General features: G+C 43.3%; 1 protein-coding gene across 4 annotated transcripts in view; it reads right to left on the bottom strand.

The window, feature by feature from the left end:
- Positions 1 to 19,688, bottom strand: part of LIMCH1 (LIM and calponin homology domains 1) — a 358,780-nt gene that overhangs the window by 13,576 nt on the left and 325,516 nt on the right. For all 4 annotated transcript variants that reach the window (XM_068278486.1, XM_068278488.1, XM_068278487.1 and 1 more), the window contains 5 exons: positions 15,633 to 15,661; positions 6,344 to 6,451; positions 5,686 to 5,778; positions 2,341 to 2,472; positions 948 to 1,072 (listed from right to left, as the gene is read on the bottom strand). In XM_068278486.1, the coding sequence (XP_068134587.1) occupies positions 948 to 1,072; positions 2,341 to 2,472; positions 5,686 to 5,778; positions 6,344 to 6,451; positions 15,633 to 15,661 (487 nt within the window). The remainder of the gene's footprint in view (positions 1 to 947; positions 1,073 to 2,340; positions 2,473 to 5,685; positions 5,779 to 6,343; positions 6,452 to 15,632; positions 15,662 to 19,688) is intronic.

The raw sequence follows: 19,688 nt of genomic DNA, 5'->3' as shown, positions 1-19,688 counted from the left end.
TGGTAGTACAGTTTAATACGTTACCCATAGCAGTACCGCTGCGCATTTCTGTAGTAGCACAGCTTCATATGTAAACTCTCAACAACCTCTCCCCTCTGACACCATACCTTGTACTAGGGACATATTTTAAATGTTGTAATAACCGGGACAAATTGGCAAATAAAATGTGTGGGTTTTATACATAGTAGCACATTTTATTTTAAAATCTATAAAGGCTGAAAACTGAGAAATAATGATTACTTTCAATGTTTTTCTTATTAATCCTGTTAAAATGTATTTAGAATAAGATAATTCTTAGCAAAGTGTTCCCCCCTCCCCCCCGCCCGCCCCTAAAAAAAGCTTAATTGGTGGCGAAAAAAACAAAATATAGAAAATTTGGTTGTGATAAGTAGTGATAAAGTTATTGGCTAATGAATGGGAAGAGCGCTGAAAGGTTGTTCTGGTCCATAAGGGGAAAAACCCCTTAGTGGTGAAGTGGTTAATATGTACCGAAACTTTTGGTGTTACCATTGTCAATATTATTATTACGTACCCCATGTGTGTCTCTTAGTCTGTACAGCACCACGGAATATGTTGGCACTTTATTAATCAATAACAATAACATGTCACCTGGGGGGGGGTGTTAACGCTCTCCTCATGCTGCGACCCCTCCTGCCCCCCAAAATGGCCATAAGGGGACCCCCAGGGGTGGTGGGGGGCATACAAATTTTCGCAGGGGGGCCCAGTGATTTCTAGTTACGCCCCTGTATGTCACCCATTGCAGAACAGCTGTGTATTACCATGCTAGTATAAATGGATGAGACAGACATTAGGATTCACAACGTCATTGGTGGACATCTTGCAAGGTGAAGCTCCAAAACAGAGCTCCACAACAAAAATGAGGTAATGACATGCAGCACTACATTTCTGAGGAGGTAAAATGCCTTATGTTCTGATCCCATACATACTCTGTCCTTGTCATCTGCTCTTCTGTTCTGTGGACTGAACTCTCCAATGTCCACATCGGCACTTGCAGTTTATTATCTCCTGGCAGTCCCACATCCTTCACACAGTTCTTCACCTCCGTCCAGGTCTGCAAACAAACCAATATAATAATATAATTTAATGACAACAGCTATTGCAGATGCATCTTTAGCTCTGTCGTGACTTAGATTGCAGCCCTCATATGACACTGTGTATGTGGAGCCAACAATCTGTGCTATATTGAAGGGGTTATGAGCTGGCTTCATGCGAGTTGAGCTAGGATGGTTTATTTTTTAGGCTACGCTGGCAGCGATGTGTTTCATCAAACAATATAATCACATAGCTAATGCCATGCATTTATATTGTAATGGAGTGTTCACATCAGCATGAAGTGGGTGTAACTAGAGGGGTGCGGAACGAACCAGGTGTCACAAGCAGAGGGGGTGACACCAAGCATCAGGCTAAGAGAAAGTGTAGTAAGGCTATGTAAATATAGACCAGGCTAGTGCCTAATGAACTTCTGCCTCCTGTTCTTTTCCTTTCTGACTGCTCTATGCTGAGCTAATAGCGGCGTTTTGGGGCCACTAGAGCCACGTGGTGATCACAACAGCCTTCTATTCACCACTTAGCAAAGGTGTCCCATCCAACACCCAACCCCTTATAGCATGTGTATCCAGCATGGTGCCCCACCCTCACCCTCCACCAGCTAAGATGGCCAGAACCCCCTATAGCAAATGGGTCCAGAATAACCCCTTCCCAAGTCCATTCATGAAAAAATAGCAGTAACAGGTAACATAACTACAGAAATAAGTGTTATTGGTTGTGTTTAGCCTGGTGAGGTTGGATGTTCATGAGGTAAGAGGGTTGACACCATGAGTTTTCCCACCGGGTGACACCAACCCTAGTGACACCTCTGTCAGCGGGTTAGCAGTGAGTGCAACAGATCCATTGGGCTTGATGTGATTCATGCAGTCAGTTATTGCATAACACAGACATTAACGGTGGCAGTGAAGCATACTTTCTATGTACTGTAAGCTTCACTGTGTGGGTCACTCTGTAGGCATTACAAGTATTGAAACTTTTCCATTCCATTGGCAGTCCTGTTTTTACAGGGAAACGCAACACAACTTTCCACTGTGAACATCACCTTACTGTGTTTAATTAAGAGTCCCACTTTGTGAGCCCCTCACATGCAGCTTATTAGCTTGACTGACAGAACCACCATGTTTCCTCTACAGGATTACAGACTACCCAGGAAGCTTATGGTGCAGTAATGCATCATGGGAGACAACATCTGATCACTCCAACCTGAATTATCGCAAATCCCTTCTGTTTTAAGGCAAACTTTTGTTTCTCCTCTATAGGACATATTCTTACCTCCTCCGAGGTGGTCTCCTGCTCTTGGTGGTTGGAGATTGTGCTTCCATTCATATCGCAGACATCCCGATGTACGCTTGTGGCTGGAGACACTGTCAGGGGCATCACTGTGTCTTCAATGATCTTCCTCTCCTGAATAAATATGTATACAATAAGACAATATTAAGACATGCTTAATGATTTTTCTCCTGCCAGACACGTGATTTTATCCTCCTTTATGTTCAAAGAGCAAAATCATCTGCAAAGTCATTTTGATTTAACCTCTTGAGGACCGTGGGCTTACACCCCCTAGTGACCAGGCTATTTTTTACAATTCAGGGCACTGCAACTTTAAGGCCTCCCTACAGGGCTGTACAACTCATGTAAAGTGATTTTTTTTTTCTGCCCACCATCAGAGCTTTCTGTTGATGGGCTCTGATCCCTGTAGCCATGTTTATTTATTTAATAAATATTACAAATTTTTCTCTGCCCGCCCCTCCCTCCCTCTCCCTGCCAGCCAATCACAACGATCGGCTGTCAGAGGCATCAGTCTTTGACAGCTTGATTGCCCTTGTGCCTTCAGAGGGGACAGCCGTAGCAGCACTGTACAGTGTAAATAGAAGGCGGTTTCGCCGTCTAACAGTCTCTCCTAGTGGCTGCTGGGAGACTGATGACGGAGCGATCTCATGCAAGTCCCCGCCCCAGGACTTGTCGCCAATTGGCATTTGGCGGTCATGGGGCTGCCGCCGCGTTCACGCCAAATGGTGAGCCGAGGGCATGAAGAGAGGACCGGCCAAGAGAAAAGAGAGAGGACCAGGAAGGCTCTATGGGATCAAGAACCTTCCTTCTCCCTTAAGCATTCATCATATCTTTTTAAAATGTTTTCAATCCCTTTGTTGCAATAGCATCACAGGAGGAGAGCCTTATGTTAATGCTGCTGAACAAACAGTAAGGCCTGGGACCCACTAGAACGTTTTTTTGAGCGTTTAGGCAGGGCCGGTTCTCTCATGAGGCAAGGTGAAACACTTGCATCAGGAACAGAGATTACAGAGGGCAACATGTTAGTACAGTACTGTGTTTACACTAACAGCATGCAGTCAGAGTAGGAAGAGTAGTGAGAGAAGAGCGAGGTGAAGAGGTCATCATTGGGGAAAAGCATCTTGTTGTGCTGTGTGAGGAGGCTGACAGTGAGTGAGGAGGGGGGTGGGGGCAGGGTTGCAGCAGTGCTTCATTTGACTTGCACAGCAGAAGGGAGGAGGTGGCACTGCTGTCCTGACTGAGGAGGAATGGAGTAGCTGAGGGCGAGTAGGTTTGTCACAGACTCACAGCCAGCCAGTGTACTATTGTTTTGAGGTGCAGCATGTCATGTGAGAACATTCAATGAAGCAGAGCAAATTGTGTGGTGCTGTGCGATCATTCTAAATCGAGGGGGGCATCCTCACAAGTTTACCTAGAAACAGCCCTGCGTTCAGGGATCGCGTTCAATTACTAGCGATTTCTCTAAATGCTCTACTAATGTTAATGGATGGGACAGATTCCAAAAGAGCGATTGTGATTAAGCAAATCGCAATCGCAGGACATGCAGCATTTTGGGAGCGTTTCCATTCTAATACATTGTATAGGAGCATAGAAATAGCTCCCAAAATCGAATGCAAAGCGCTACCACAAATTGCTAGTGATTGCATAAGTGCTTTTGTAGTGGGTCCCAGGCTTTACTGACATTCTACAGTCAAGTGACAAGCAGCACAGGCAAATAAGAGATTAACCAGATAGATGCCAGTTAAATTACACAGAAAGAATACCTTGCATGTAAGATAAAAGCAAACAGCTATTACTTTCTGGATAATCCTCATAAAGTGAACTCTCTCTCACTCCTGTATTTCAGTGTTAAATGGTTTCAGGACTGTGATAACTGGCAATGGGGATGGTCAATAAGGTGCAAATAATTCCAAGTTCATGCATTTTTTATGGATTTGTATGCAGGGCAACCATCAGGGGGGTACAACTGACACTGCAGTGAGGGGCCCAGGGCTTCTGGGGGCCCTGGGCCCCCCTCCAAAAGCGCTGGAAGGGCCGCGTGTGCTGGCTGTGGCCCGCAGCCAGCACACGCGGCCCTGTGGCTCACTAACCAGCACTGAGTGAAGAGTGACATCAGCGCTTGAATGTGGGGAGCAGATGAGTGAGCCCGCTAATGCGGACTTTCTATACCTCGGCAACACCTATATCTGGCTACAGGCTACCTATACTGGCCTACCACTAATACCTGGCTTCCTATACTGGGGCTGGAACCACCTATGCCTTGCTACCTATACTGGGGGCAACTATACCAGGCTACCTATACCGGGCCACAAACTATAGTTCAATACCTATACTGGGGCACCTGTATCTTGCTGGCCTATACTGGGGCACCAGCTATACCAGGCTACCTATACTGGGGCACCAGCTATACCAGGCTACCTATACTGGGGCACCAGCTACACCAGGCTACCTATACTGGGGGGAACCCTTCCAGGATACCTTTATTGGGGGCAGCTATACCTGGCTAGGGCAGGGGGACAAGAAGTAACACAGGAGGATAAAAGAGGCACAGGGGGAACAGATGCGGACAAAAGAGGCACAGGGAGAAAAGAGATGAGATGGGAACATGAGGTCAAATGGAGGAACACAAAAGAGGCACAAACTGAGGTGAGACAGAGGGGGACAAAAGAGGCACAGGAAGAAAAGAGGGGGACAAAAGAGAACGGATTAAGGATAAGAACGGACCTACAAGTCCCTATCTCATTTGTTAACTGGGGACTACCTGTACTTTGCTAGTATTTGGCTTCACCCACAACATGTCATGGTCACGCCCACTTTTTTCCGCATCACGCTGTGCATGCCGCTTTCTTCCGTGTCGGAGCCATGCACATTTTTTGCCGCAGCGCACTTCGCGCACAGACACGGGTGTGTGGTGGCTAGTGGGCGGACACAGCAACCAGTGGGTGGGCCTAGGGAGGGGGGGCCCAGGCATGATGATTCAACTTTTTTTAAATCACATCCCTCAAGTGGGATCACACCCACAGCATTATATTGGCAAGAGCTTTTCCAGTCACAATGCACTTAGAAAAGCTCTTGTAGCGTGAACCAACCCTTAGAAAAAGCTTAGAAAAGTGCTGCTAGTGGGTTCCAGGCCTCACAATGATTTGATAAGGCTAAGGTATGGACTCAAACGCAACTAAAGTCCAAACCTCAGCATAACAGCCAGGTAACTGGCATTATTTAAAAAGGAATGAAGAAGGCAACCTCCTAATTCCTCTAACTTCAGGTTCCCTTTAAAGTGACTCAAAATGTAAGAAAGTCAGTGTACAGCTCTGATTGTAGAATTACCTCCTCATAGTATTTACGCTCCTCTTCCTCCACTTCTTTCTGGGCTTTTTCCCATTCTTCCTTTAGCTTCTCCTGCTCCTTCTGGTATCTCTCCTGCACGAGTCACATTCTCGGTTAATTACAACAGAAAGGAGGCTTTGCTAAAGACTAATCTTAATGTCATTTCAGCTAAAGAGTCTCAAGAGTGATTATAAAAAAGGCTATATTCTAATGCTAAAATTTCTGAGAGGAAACAAAACCTAAACAAAAATGCAATGAGCGGATCCTTGTCAGAAATGGTTAAGGCCAGGGCCCTTTCACACTGGCGTGTTGCGTTGGCCTCGTTTCGCCGCAGGTCAACGCTACGCCAATGAAAGTCTATGGGGCCTTTCATACAGACGCGTTGTGACGGAAGTGACTGTGCTCTGCTAGAGTGCTAAGCCTCTGATACAACACAATTAGTGAATGCGAAGGTTGAAAGGACTGTTGGAGGAGGCAATGTATTGTGGTTAATGTACCTAAATCTAACTATAGGCTACAGAGGGCAATCAGACACGTAGATGTGATTTCATGACCCTCAGTACACTCTGTATGTCACCAACAAGAATATTTGAGTCTATATATTTGGTTTTGTTCTGGACTTTAAAATTTTGTAAACATTTGGAACTATAGGAAGTACCTGCAGCAGTCTCTCCTGCTCCTGCTGCCACCGCTCTTGTCGTCTGCGCTCTTCTTCTGGATCCCAAGTACAAAACCGACTTGGGGAATTAAGTACGGGCAGAAGTCCCTAACAGAAGACAGGAAGATGTTAAAGCTTCTCATGTGAAGTCAGGACAGTAACCTTGCATATAACCCTAGCGGCAGTTATATGTAACGTAAATTTAAGCCATTTATACATGTAACCCCGATTTGCCTCCAGGGCACCAGACCATCATGTCAGATATGGAGGGGGCAGGTGGGTGCGGATTTACAGTGGTTGCTATGACGATAGGGCATCAGTCCTGTCATCCCAGCAAGGTTATCAGCTGTGTGCAGGGATGACAGGACAGGAGCCTGATCAGTACAGTACTGTGCAAATCAGAGGAGGAAGAGGCAGCCAGCAATCGGGGACACAGTGGTACAGTGACAATCTGGCACCGGTCCTGTTATCCCAGCAAGGTTATCAGCTGTGTGCAGGAATGACAGGGCAGGTGTCTGGATCAGTACATTGCACTGGAGGAAGAGGCGGCCAGCAAGCGGGGACAAGGCAGTGCAGTGCCGATTGGGCACCAGTCCCGTCATCCCAGCACATAGCAAGGGTATCAGTTGTACACAGGGATGACAGGGCAGGTGCCTGATCAGGACAGTAGCATACCTTTTGATCCAGCAGAGAAAGAGGCAGCACAGTGGGGAAGGCAGGAGGACACACAGCACAGGAACTCAGGAATTGGAGAATTATAATGATGTTCCAGAACGGTATGAAATTACTGTGTATGAATACGGAATTATTATTATGGAATTGCAATAATGGAATGTGATAACGTTTGAAATACATTTTCATTTTTGATCAAGAATATTTGTAGTTTGTTCATGGTGTTTGTAGAGATATAAGACATCCCCTGAAATAAGCCCTAGCACATCTTTTGGAGAAAAAAATGAATATAAGACACCTTATTTTCGGGAAAACACTGTAGCAAAGTCCATCCAGTATCAATCTTTATATTTTTATCTTTAACCAATTTTGTAAACATTGTCCATAAGTATGTTCAGCAATTTCTGAATTACCGTATGTATTTATAATAGCGTAATGCAAAGGGAAAGAACTGGCGGGACGTAACGGGGAGGAGGGGCACTGTACACTCAACTAAAAACTTTACCAGATTTGACAATATTAATGACCTTAAACATTGTTAGAACTGCTACATGCTGGGCTGCCTTTTTTATATCACTGAGCATTCTGATTTCCGTTCGTTTTTCTGATCGATTTTGTATAGAAGTGATTGGAAAATGGGTCAGGAATATGATTGTAAATCAGATCGGATCTGTCGGAAATGATCTATTGGATTTATCTATCTGGCAAGAAATGACATGGTGTGTACCAGGCATTAGAGGCAGAGGATCAGCAGGATAGCCAGATAACTGGTATAGCTTAACCACTTCAGTATCAGCAGTCTCTGGCCCTTTAGGGACCAACTGGTACAAAAGCAGGACATCATGCCATATGGACACAGTGCTCTCGCCGTTTGCGCCCCCCCCCCCCTTCGCTGCAGCCCACTTGCACTGCCGTCGCTATGACAGCAGAGCTCCATGAGCTGTTCAGGAGCTGATTTCATTGGCTCTTGACCCTATGATTACTGTAAGCCAATGTGATTGACTCACAGTGTCAGGAGCCAATGAAATCGGCTCCTGAACAGCTGACGGAGCTCTGCTGTCATATCTATGGCAATGCCTGTGGGCTTCAGCGGCGTGATTGGTGGAGGCGTGCAGCAGGGGGTATTGCATGTATGTCCATCAATTGCTGTCTCACTTATCTGCTGTATCTGATTTCTATCCATTGCATCCATCTCTCATATATATTGTGTCTGTATACACAAACTGCTGCCATCTCTTTTTCACTACATGTCTACCAATTGCTATGTCACTAACCTACATTATATGATGTCCACCAGCTGTTGCCATATCTCTTCTATTGCACCCATTACTCACATTTCTATTGTGTTTATATCCTCTTTTTCTGTTTTATCTATGTCCACTGCCTGCTGATATCTCTTATATCTCCATCTAGGACTACCTGTGCTCCCATCTCTCCTGTATCTATTCCATCTACTGTTGCCATATCTCATATCCCCTTCATTTATGTCCACCTACTGCTGCCATATCTCACGTCTCGTGCATCTATGTTCACTTATTGCTTTCATCTCTCATATCGCCTGCATCAATTCAATTTATTGGCAGGACCAAATACATTTAGCGCTGCCAAAGCAAGACAGTGTAATGCATGGGAGGGGATGGTTGTAGGATTTTCTGGGTGGGGATGGTATAGGAGATCCCTCTGTAATTGGCTGGATCATATTTTGTTCCCATTCTTGTGGATAGTGGTACTGGGGCTTTGGTTCCAGGTCTGAGGTAAGGAGCGTGTTTAATAATCTTGCAAGTGCTGCATGCATGTCAGGGGAACTGTAATTGATCATCATGAGCAGTATGCCTTCAGTACCACTGGCCTTCTTACATTTTATCAGCTTAATTTTGATTTATCCTTCATTGCCTCCTCCCTATTCCTCAATTTTGTGTCTGTTTCTTTTTTGGGGTTTGGGCATTGTCTGATGTCTTTGTAGAGGGTCCCTGAAGTAATGGAGCCAATTGGGACCATTTGGATAAGGAGGGGGGCTTTGTGCCAATATGGTTCCCAGTCTCCCAGAATGAGTAGTCCTGGAAGGAGTACTTCAGCTGTTGGAGTTTGTGGGAGAGGTGGCATTTTTTTTAGGGTACCTTTATATTGCCTGTCCAGGTAGTCATGGGTTTGCCTTAGATCCTGGTTGTTAGGGTTCTCTGGACTTTTAGTTAGAGGCGGCCCTTAGACTATTATGCAGAGCCTGTCATTCACTGTCAAACTTTTTTTCGGACTGTTTATTGTGCGTTTCTTGAAATTGGTCTGCTTGAGGCCAGTGTAGTAAGTAGCAGCTTGTAGAGTCTGGTGAGGCTGGTGGTGGTATGGTTGGCTTATCGGTGGATTTCAGGTACAGTAGTATTTAATTGTTGGTCTGACAGGTGTGTTTCAGGAGTGACTATGAGGGCATTAATGATCATGGCGTTTGTGTCTGTGATGGCATAGTCCACTACACTGCTGACCACATAGGAGTTCATGGTAAATCTCCCAAGCTAGTCACCTGTGAGTCACCCATTCATTATGTATAGGCTGAGGCTCAGGTGCAGGTTAAACAGTGTTATTTCTCTTTTGTTCGTTGTGCCCTTTTAACTATTAACGGGAATTTGTCTGTGATGGTTTCCTGGTCAATGTCATTTGTGCCAGCGTGCAGGATGAGGTGTTTTGGGTTGGTGAAGCAAGACCTATTAATGACCTGTGCTGCTTGTTCAATAGTTGAACAGTGGATCTTAATGACATGCTTTCCTGGAAAGAGTCCCTTTATGTCCAAGTATTTTCCATTGGCATCTATAATCAGCACAATATCAGAACAGGGATATTTATGGGAAACATTTCTTGGTGTTAAGGGTTGTGCTCTGGGGTGCAGAACATGTAATCTATTCCAAAGTTCAAACAAATTCAATCTTGTTCCTCCAGCCAAAGTTTCTATATTGATGGGAAAGACCACCAAACATGGTAGAAATCACTATTTAGGGCGTCACAATGCCAGCAGGAATTATCTGTAGAATTCTTCCCTCTTCAGGGTTCCCCTGGAGTTAGTTACCATCTCAAAATAATTTTAGGAGAAAAACAGGATTGGCACAAGCAATTCCTTGTTTAAAACAGCTTTAATAAATCCGGCTGTACACCATAGGAAAAAGGTAAAATGAATTTCTCTGCGCAGAGCCTCAGAGGACGCTCATACGAGCGAAACGTGTGCCAGGCTAGCCACCGCTCCCACTTCACCCCACCAAGCACTGGATATGGTAGGAACCTTTCAATGTAATTGGAAATTCATTTTACCTTTTTCCTATGGTGTACAGCCGGATTTATTAAAGCTGTTTTAAACAAGGAATTGCTTGTGCCAATCCTGTTTTTCTCCTACTGTGCCATATATATCTTGTACTCTTTATGGATTAGAGCACGCTATCCTTGCTGAGTGTATACCAGGCCAGTGCTACAGCCTATGATTTACAATATCTTTGCTAAACACCTGCCATTGCAGTGCCTGTTGGTTTCTTTATTTGTATCAAAATAATTTTATACTGCAAAAGTTGAAATGCTGGAGATCTAGGGAGCCAGATACTGTTATAAATTTTGTTCCAATCCATGATTTTACCAGGCTGTCCTAGTTCTCTTTCCCATTTCAAACTGGATTTTAGTGTGGGGGGAGATTTTGTATTTCTAAGGAAGGCAAGAAAATGTTTTTCTAACTGCCTAATAAAGCTTAGTGCCTGAAGGCGATATATAGTGAGATAGTTGTATCTACTACCCCATCTTAAGGAGGGTGGTGAGAGTCTTCACCTGTGCAAAATAGCTGTGTCGGTTATAAGAGCATAGCATCTTACTGCAGGAGCATTTTTCTTCTCTCCAGACGTAGACCCTGTCCTGGCAAAAAGTCATCAAAACTACTCAAGTCCCCTGCCGGTTTCTACTTATAATCTGGGACAGCACCTGGAGGAACGGTTTGCAGGTGGTCTATTGTAAAATACAATTTCTTATTCTGTGTATAATTCCAAGTGACAATCATCCCTTTAGCCATACATCTTAGCTTTAGACCAGTGTTTCTCATACCTGTCCTCGTGACTCCCCATCGGTGCATGTTTTGCAGGCAACCTCACTATGTGCAGGTGAGGTAATAAGTGTCTCAGCTAGGTGGATTCCATGTAGTTGAGACACTAATTTCCGCACCTGTGCATAGATGAAGTTGCCTGCAAATAATGCACCACTGGGGAGTCACAAGGACAGGTTCAAGAAACACTGCTCTAGACTGACCCATAGTTTGTTGCAGTCTTTAATTCTCCATTCAAGAATCCTAGATAAATGGACTCTGTTATAGTATTTGTTCATATCGGGTGCAGATAAGCCTTTATGGGTTTTTTTTTTCTCTTGTAAGAGTCTGATAACTTATCCTGAGCTTTTTATTGTGTCAAATGAATTTTTTAACAACCTATTACATGGGATGAACCAGGTCAGGCATATAGGAATGGACAGGTTGTGCTACAGAAAGAGGATCTTTGGTACGATTATCATCTTGACGATTGCCAATCTGCCAAGGGAATTAAAACATGGCCGGCACCAATTCAACAATTGACACTGGCAAACTGCAAGACCTCCCATAATTCAGAGTGAACAGATGGTTCAGATCTTTACTAATGGTTACACCAAAGTATTTTTTAGGAGCAGTATTCCACTTACATTTGAGTCTATTTGTATTTTTTTTCCAGAGTTTTGTGAGAAAACCCTAGATCCTAGAGTGATTTTATTTTCATCGACTTTGCAGAATTTTTATATCAAAAAAACATTTTCAGTGTGCTCTAATCTAAGCCTGGCTAACTTCTCTCAGTCATTAGAATTTTTCACAACTTGGCTCCTTTGAAACGCTTCCCTGAAAGGAATGAAGCCTCTTTCTAATTAGGACAGCCAGTCTTCTGAGCGCTTCAGGAGAGGTGCGTCTGAAGCCTAATGCTGGGATGTCTCTGGTGAGGGGGCTGTTTTGGAGCTTGGTCGTCATAGGTTTGGATAGCTGGGTTATTTATGCTCTTAAAGGTCCCAGATTTCTCTCTTATATGAAGAAGAGCTTCTCAAATTCCTCTATCCTGAATTTAGTGCTTTTAATCATGATGGTGCCATTGTAACATACTTTAATGCCAATGTGATATACATCTATGTCCATTTACTGATCCCATCTCTCATAGCTCTTGCTAACTATTGCTATCTCTCATATCTCCTGTATCTTTGTCCACCAACTGATTCCATCTCACATATCTCTTGAATCTAGAGATCCACCTCCTGGTGGTAGGTCCACCTACTGCTGCCATCTTCCTTAATTGTTGCATCTATGTCCACCAACTGCAGTCATCTCTCATATCTCCTGTATCTATGTCCACCTACTCTGCTGCCATCTCCCGTAACTGTTGCATCTATGTCCAACTGCAGTCATCTCTCATATCTACTGTATCTATCTATCGCCACCAGCCGATGCCATCTCTCATATCTCCTGCATCTGTGTCCACCTACTGCCCCCATCTCTCTTACCTGTTGCATCTATGTCTACCAAGTGATGTCATCTCTCATATCTTCAGCATCTACATCCACCTACTGCTCCCATCTCTCATACCTCCTGCATCTATATCTACCTACTACTGCCATCTTCCTTACCAACTGCATCTATGTACATCTTCTGTTCCCCTCTCTTAAGCTCTTTATACATGCTAGACAGTGATCGTCAAAATGAACAATCCCCAATGGTTAGGGAGGAGTAAAAGATGTTAGCATATATTTGAATTAAACAACGGCCTTGCAAATGCATCATCATCAGAACTGTGAAAATGAGGACCCAGAAGTGCAAAATTCTCAACACAAGTATTTTTAATAGATTGATCATTTACCATTGTGCAGTTCATACAGCTAACAGCAATTATCACCCGAACCGAGCCACCAGAACAGATTAGTCTACATGGAAGATAATAGCTGTCTTTTACCATCTTTGGGACACTTTTTTTTTTTTTAGATGATTCTTGGCCTCATCCATTGATTACCATTCGTTCCAGACAACCGTGGTCTAGTTTGTGTATAGAGCTTTAGGTTTCCTGCATCTATATCCACCTACTGCTGCCACCTACTTTACCTATTCCATCTACTTCCACCAGCTGATGCAATATTATTTACCTTTTGTATCTGTATCCATTAACTGCCATTTTCCTTTATTGCTATCCTCCATTTCACCCATTGCACGGAGATCCACCAGTTGCTGTCATCTCACTTAAAACATCAATTCACTAAGCTTAACTCCTGTCTTTAATAACTCTTCAGAGCTGTTTTACAGTTATCACAATTATATCACCATGGTGATAACTGTAAAACAGCTCAGAAGAGTTATTAAAGACAGGAGTTAAGCTTAGTGAATTGAGGCCTAATAGATGTCTGCTGTTCAACAGTTGCTGCAATTTTCCTTGTCTGTTGCATCTATGATTATCATGCATGTCCACCAACCATTGTCATCTCCCCTACCTACTGCATACATGTTGATTAATTGCGGCCATCTCTCTTATGTACTGTATCTATAATGATAATTTCAAAGCTGTCCCACACTATATGTATGTGTGTCCGTCCCACCCCTGACACGCCCTCTCCTGCCCACTCCACTGTGATTGGCCGTGATGCTGAATGGATAATAATTTCAACACAGCCTTGATTTTTTTGTATTTACACGGGATTTCGCATTTTACAAGTTATGACCCATGTTTTGTCAAAAAATGAAAATCAAACCGCAGGTCCAGTCATGTGAATACAGCACTTGTCGGACAATACACCTGTTTTACATAGTATAGTGGTGTACAGGCTGGTCCTCTCCCTAGGCACTGGTATTCTGCTGGGAACCATGACTACATTCCTACTAGCTAGATCCTGCTGGGCCCTAGCTCCCAAAGACCCTGGATGATGGATGGGGGAATCGCCATGACAACACAGCGATGAAATTTTATCCCTAATCAATCTTCCAAAGTTGAGTAACCTGGAGATGGACAGGCCGCAAACGATCATTTAAGTAATCAAGTGCAGAAGTAAAAGTGATCACTCATTCAGCGATCCATCATGATGGTCCATTGTGTTGGTCGTTCATCGTGGGTAGCTGGACGTCTTAACATTGTTTAAAGGATACAAGAGGCAAACTTAGGAAAGAAATGTTTTACTTACCTGGGGCTTCTTCCAGCCCATTGAAGTCCATCAGGTCCCACGCTGAAGTTCCGCTGTGCCTTGGGCTGCCGCTGTCTCCTCTGTAAGATCGTGAACTGTGGACGAGTTTTGATCTTCTGTGCATCTATGATATCATGAAAACAATTAAAAAAGGGTCTTTGGTGTGGACCTTAACATTAGGCACCATGCCTATGTAGAATAAGTGTCCACGGTAAGTAGGATCACTGGCTCTAGCCAACACTGATGTGGTTGTGGTCCTGGCAAAATGCCCAGTGCCAGGTAGAAGAGCTACCTCACATTACTACACTATGTGCTGAAGTGTGATAAGAAGCAACAATGCACAACCTATGAAGGTATTGTCTTTCTTACAATACTTTCTCTGTTCATAAATTCAATTCCAAGGAGATTCACAGAGATGGGATAGTATGACCTGTGGTTTGGATCTCTGTAGGTTGTACATTGCTAGGCTTTTCATACGAACTGCTTTGCAATATGCTCTGCCCTGGAAAACACACCTGAGTTACTGTAAACAGGTCTCCTCGACTTTCATTCAACAGGGTAGAGTGTCAGCTTCCTGGCCAGGAACTTTGTTTTGTTCCAAAAAGCAGATGCCATGTTAATATCGCTTAAAAATTACAAAGTTTTGGCAGTGATGAAATGTCTTATGTTACATACTTTCAAACAATAAGATTGTTATATGCAAATTGAGGCGTTGGTGACGAGAAGTCAGTGAAATCATAAACTGGGGAGTCAGGGTCAGTGGAATTCTAAACTGCTTTGGATGCTTTTTGTACTGACTCCATAACCCGGATTGTAGGACACCTGATGTAAGAGTGATATGGAGGCTGCCATTTTTATCTCCTTTTATACAAGTCAAAGTGCCTGGCTGCCCTGCTGCTCCTCTGCCTACAATACTTTAAGCCATAGACCCTGAACAAGCACGTGGATCAGCTGCTCTGACTGGAGTCTGACTGGATTAGCTGCATGCTTGTGTCAGGTGTGTGATTCAGACACTACTGGTGCATAAAGGATAAGCAGGACTGCTATTTAACTGGCATGGTTTAAAAGGAAAGTAATATGGCAGACTCCATTTTCCTCTCCCATAGTAAAGGGGTCCTTTAACCAATGGCAGATTTACATATACATACATACGATGGCAGCCTCCTTGTTTCACGCATAAAAGGTTAATTTCTGAAAATCAGCATTATCGTATTGTTATCACACATTTCCGTTAAAGCTGATAGTTGCGGTCACAGAGGCAGAGCAGTTGCTTTCTCGAGTTGATACAAAGCAAGACATGTTAAAGCTGATAAGCAGCACTGAGGTTCCTTGAGCCTCTTTAGCCTGGTAGACTGTAAATTATTGAATAGCTACAACTTCAGCTGAGCCAAACAAAAACAGCACAAACATGTCACGTGAAATTACTTACTGCTGAGCTCCCAGCGCTCCCTGAATCGCCTGTCAAACACAAGTAAACAGAAAGGAGGAAAAGGCTTTATTCTGGTTCCTTTCCACATACGACATTAATGCATAAATATAAATATAACTGAGCAATATACAGGGCAAGGTCTCATCACAAAGCAAGTACAAGCTAACAATTTAGGCTAAGTTCACACATGTTTAAGAGGCTTATAAAATGTCCATGCTCAGAGGCATAACTGAGGTCTCCAGAAAAACTTTTCTAGCACCCCCATTCCCCTCATTCAGTGGCAACCCCCAAGAGGTCTGTCTACCAGAGTTCATATATAAAAGTACAGCCACCATCAGACTGTGTTACCACTTGTGCCAGAAAATGGACATCTTTTGTCCATTCTCTGCTCATTGTTAAACTGGCAGTGAATGAGTCCTATTTTATAATGCCACTTGTCACACTACAATGGATCCACGGGATCAGTTGTGGTAAGCGGGCCCCACTTCTGTGCAGTCTGCGATAATCTCGGGCAGGTGGATGCATTCCCCCATATAGCCTATGGGGCTAACGCATTATCCCCAGGCTACTGCCGAACCATCAGAGCGGACACTACACTGTCCGCTCTCGCTGGCTGCACATGGTCCAGCACAAGTGGGAACACTGCCCAACTCCCCCACTCACTATAAGACCTTGAGAGGGGCAACCCTGTAACGAAAAAGAGTGAGGGTAAGAAATTGGGGCCCCCATAGCATTGGGCCCCAACCATGGTTGCAGGGCAGCTACTCCTCTAGTTATGCCACTGTCCATGTAACCTGAGCCAAAAGAGAATGTAGCAAAGAGCTACAAAGTTGGGGTAGATGCCAAACTTTTTATAAGGCTATTTATCAAGAGAGGTGCCATTTAATGAAATTGCTGAAACCTGAATAATAGCTCGGAGCTACTGCTTCAGCTATCTTTTCACTTCTTTATACACCAGCTCCATTGAGCATCATTTAGGAGTGTAATGGCAGAAATTTCAGATTACCTGCACTGCATTATACCATACAGTGGGGCTCTTGCCGCATGGTATAATGAAAGAGAAGATAACATCAATGACAATGATACCCTAATAATTCTGAGCTGAGCTATGCACCTTTGAAATAGACCGGTCAGAATTATTAGCGTCTCATTGTCCACCCCAACTTCACACATGTTCCTACACGAGACACAATGGTTTATCAAAAGCAATACAATGAAAAATTGGAGCAGAGGCGGAGCAACAGTGGAGCAGATGTCCCAGCGAGGATTCTGATTGGCTGCTCTGAGCAACTATGCCACTTTTCCTACAATGTTCCCTGCACTTATCTTGATAAATCTGCCCCAGAATTCTTTAGTTGGACATACAAAAGTCAAGGTTTGCTTACTATGCCACATTGTTTAAATCAACCAACCTCACGTAGACTGACCTAACATTTTTATTTTTTGATTATAAAAATGTGATGTCAATTTACTTCATTGCATGTAGAAATTCTTCAACAGAATAGAAAAAAAAATGAGTACAAGAAATAAGAAACCGATCATATTTTCAATCAATTTTGTGAAGAAAGGGAAATGGACAATCAAAGAAACAACAAAGACTAACATTTTCACAAACCAGCCAATCATTTTTCTCCAATTGGTTCTGCAACATTGATCAAAAAGTTGACTGTTTGAATCAATTGCCCAACTGTATTAATTGAGAACTAAACTGACTGAAGAAAACTTACCCATAAGGGTCAGAAAGATTCTTATGGGCCTCAGGAACTCTGTTGGTGATAAGACTTTTCAGGGTATAGTCATTGCTGAAGGCTGCCGTTCAAAGAAGTTATAACCAATACATATAGGACTCACAGCAAACCTAAAAGCATCACACACCCTGCAAGTCTGGAGATTGGTGGTGATAGAGAGCAACAAATGCAGAGCTGAACCCTGAAAGAACTGCTAGCCTTGATGTCTATGCTGCAATCAGAAACAACGGTGGTGTGGGTTTTTCTTTCCTTTTGAACTCCAGGACTCTATGCCTACTCTAGGTCACATATTTTATTAAAAACTACCTCTGCATTTCTTCTAACAAAAACTATTGCTACAAGGATACTTTTTCATACCTTCTTGTGTATAGGACCTTCACTTCTATGTCAATATGGCCAGCAATCTGTTCTTGTTAGGGTATTGAACCCTTAGAAATGGCCCTTGACACAATGCTCCAGGCGCCAAGTTGCAACCTCTGTACCCCCTATCGCTACACAACTGTCGGAACCACACTAAAGCAGGAACAATAAATGTGTTGGTTAAAAAAATCTGCTCTCCCAGGTGTCTGTTTCTAACAGGCAATGGCTCTTATTCAATTAACTTTGTCTCTCAAATTTTTCTCCCTGATAATTTTTCATCATATCTAAAAAAAAAAAAAAATTAACCGTCTAGCACTCAGCATCAGCAATTCAATTACTACAAAGAGTGTAAATAGTAATATCAAACCTATTTTGAGCATTTCCATGCATGCTGGGAACTTTTAAGGTATTTTTTTAGCAAAGTTTGAAAATATCTCCTTGGAGAAAACTCAGGTAATAAGATTTGGACCAGTGAGTGTCTTCTTCCTCCAGACTGCTCCTGTCCGCACTCTATACGGTTATGCCAATAAGGACTCGAGGTGCAGAAGGCTAATAAAGTCCATCGAGTAAATCCAGTACATGCTTTCTCTTCAGACAAAGTTTATTATATCCAAACAGAACAAAGGTATAAGAATAATAAAGCAAAACGGGATGAGCCAGGTGCAAGTGCCTCCATTCACTTGCGAAAGCAATGAAGACACTTGCGAGTGAATAGAGGTGCATACACCCAGCTCACCCCCATATTACTTATTGAATTTCCTACTGCCTATCAAATACTGCTGTGAGCAGATCACCCTGATAAAGAGACTACATGCAATCTCAAATGTTGGTTATGCCTTTCTTTTGTTTGGGAATAATAAAGTTTCTGTATGAAGATTAAGAAGGTGCTGGCTGTACTTGATACATTTTGCTCAACAGGATAGTGTCATCTGTCCCATTATTAGCCTTCTGCACCTCAAAGAGTCCTTAATGGCATAACTGTATGGAGTGTGGACATACACTTGTTTGTTGCTCCTGAAATGAAGTCTCGAACAGTGATCAGCATGCTGCCTTTAGTGTTTAGCACTCTTGCCTTGCAGTATTGGAGTCTGTCCTAGGTTTCAATCTCATCCAGGAAACTAACTACAGACTGGGGCTGATAAGTTCTCCCTGTGTTTGAGACGGCTTCTTCCAGGTTTTCATATTTTTCCCATACCCCAAAAACATACTAGTTAACTGGCTTCCTAAAGGCTACAGTGGAGACAACAAGCTAAGGGCCCCAGTAACCTGAGTAATGAAAAACCGTACAACTTCCTCTGTAACATGTGCAGAGAAGAGCTGCAAGTGATCACATAAAACCAAGGCCACATTTATCACATCTGTAAATGTTTTCCTGGACAGTGCCAGCAGTTCCTGAACTGATAGAACTTGTTGTGCACAGTATTAAGTCCCTTTTTAAGCTTTGTTTTCTGCCTCGGAGATGACAGACGTTCACAGATCAGCCATGCATACTGATTTTAGATAAGAACATCTACTGGTCTCCCTGACCTGTGCCACCTGGACAACACATTCTCCACCATAGACAGTCAACAAATTGGTCTCTTTAGCCTCCTGAGAACTTGAGGACAACTTTTGCTCCATATGTGGATCAGTATTCCAAATGTGTAGTTTGATGTTATAAGGCTTTCCAGAGCTGAAGTAATCCTGCAAACAAAGCTTGGATTTCGAAAGAACAGTCTACTGGATAAAATGTTGGAACCCTTCCATAAGTCACATTTGGATTGCTAGAAGAGACTGTAGTCACAAGAAGTGTGAACTTTTTATAACAAGCCCAGGGTTAACTAAATTTATTACAAAAAATGTCACTGCCAGTGACCAAAGCGAGTAAACTTATACAAACTAAGGACAGTCATCCAGTCCATGTTTGTTGGATCAGTTATGTTCTCCAAACAAGGCTGGATTCTCTTTC

This window comes from Hyperolius riggenbachi, chromosome 1 (assembly GCF_040937935.1).
Source record: "Hyperolius riggenbachi isolate aHypRig1 chromosome 1, aHypRig1.pri, whole genome shotgun sequence".
Lineage (NCBI taxonomy): Eukaryota > Metazoa > Chordata > Amphibia > Anura > Hyperoliidae > Hyperolius > Hyperolius riggenbachi.
This window is presented reverse-complemented; position numbering and strand designations above follow the sequence as displayed.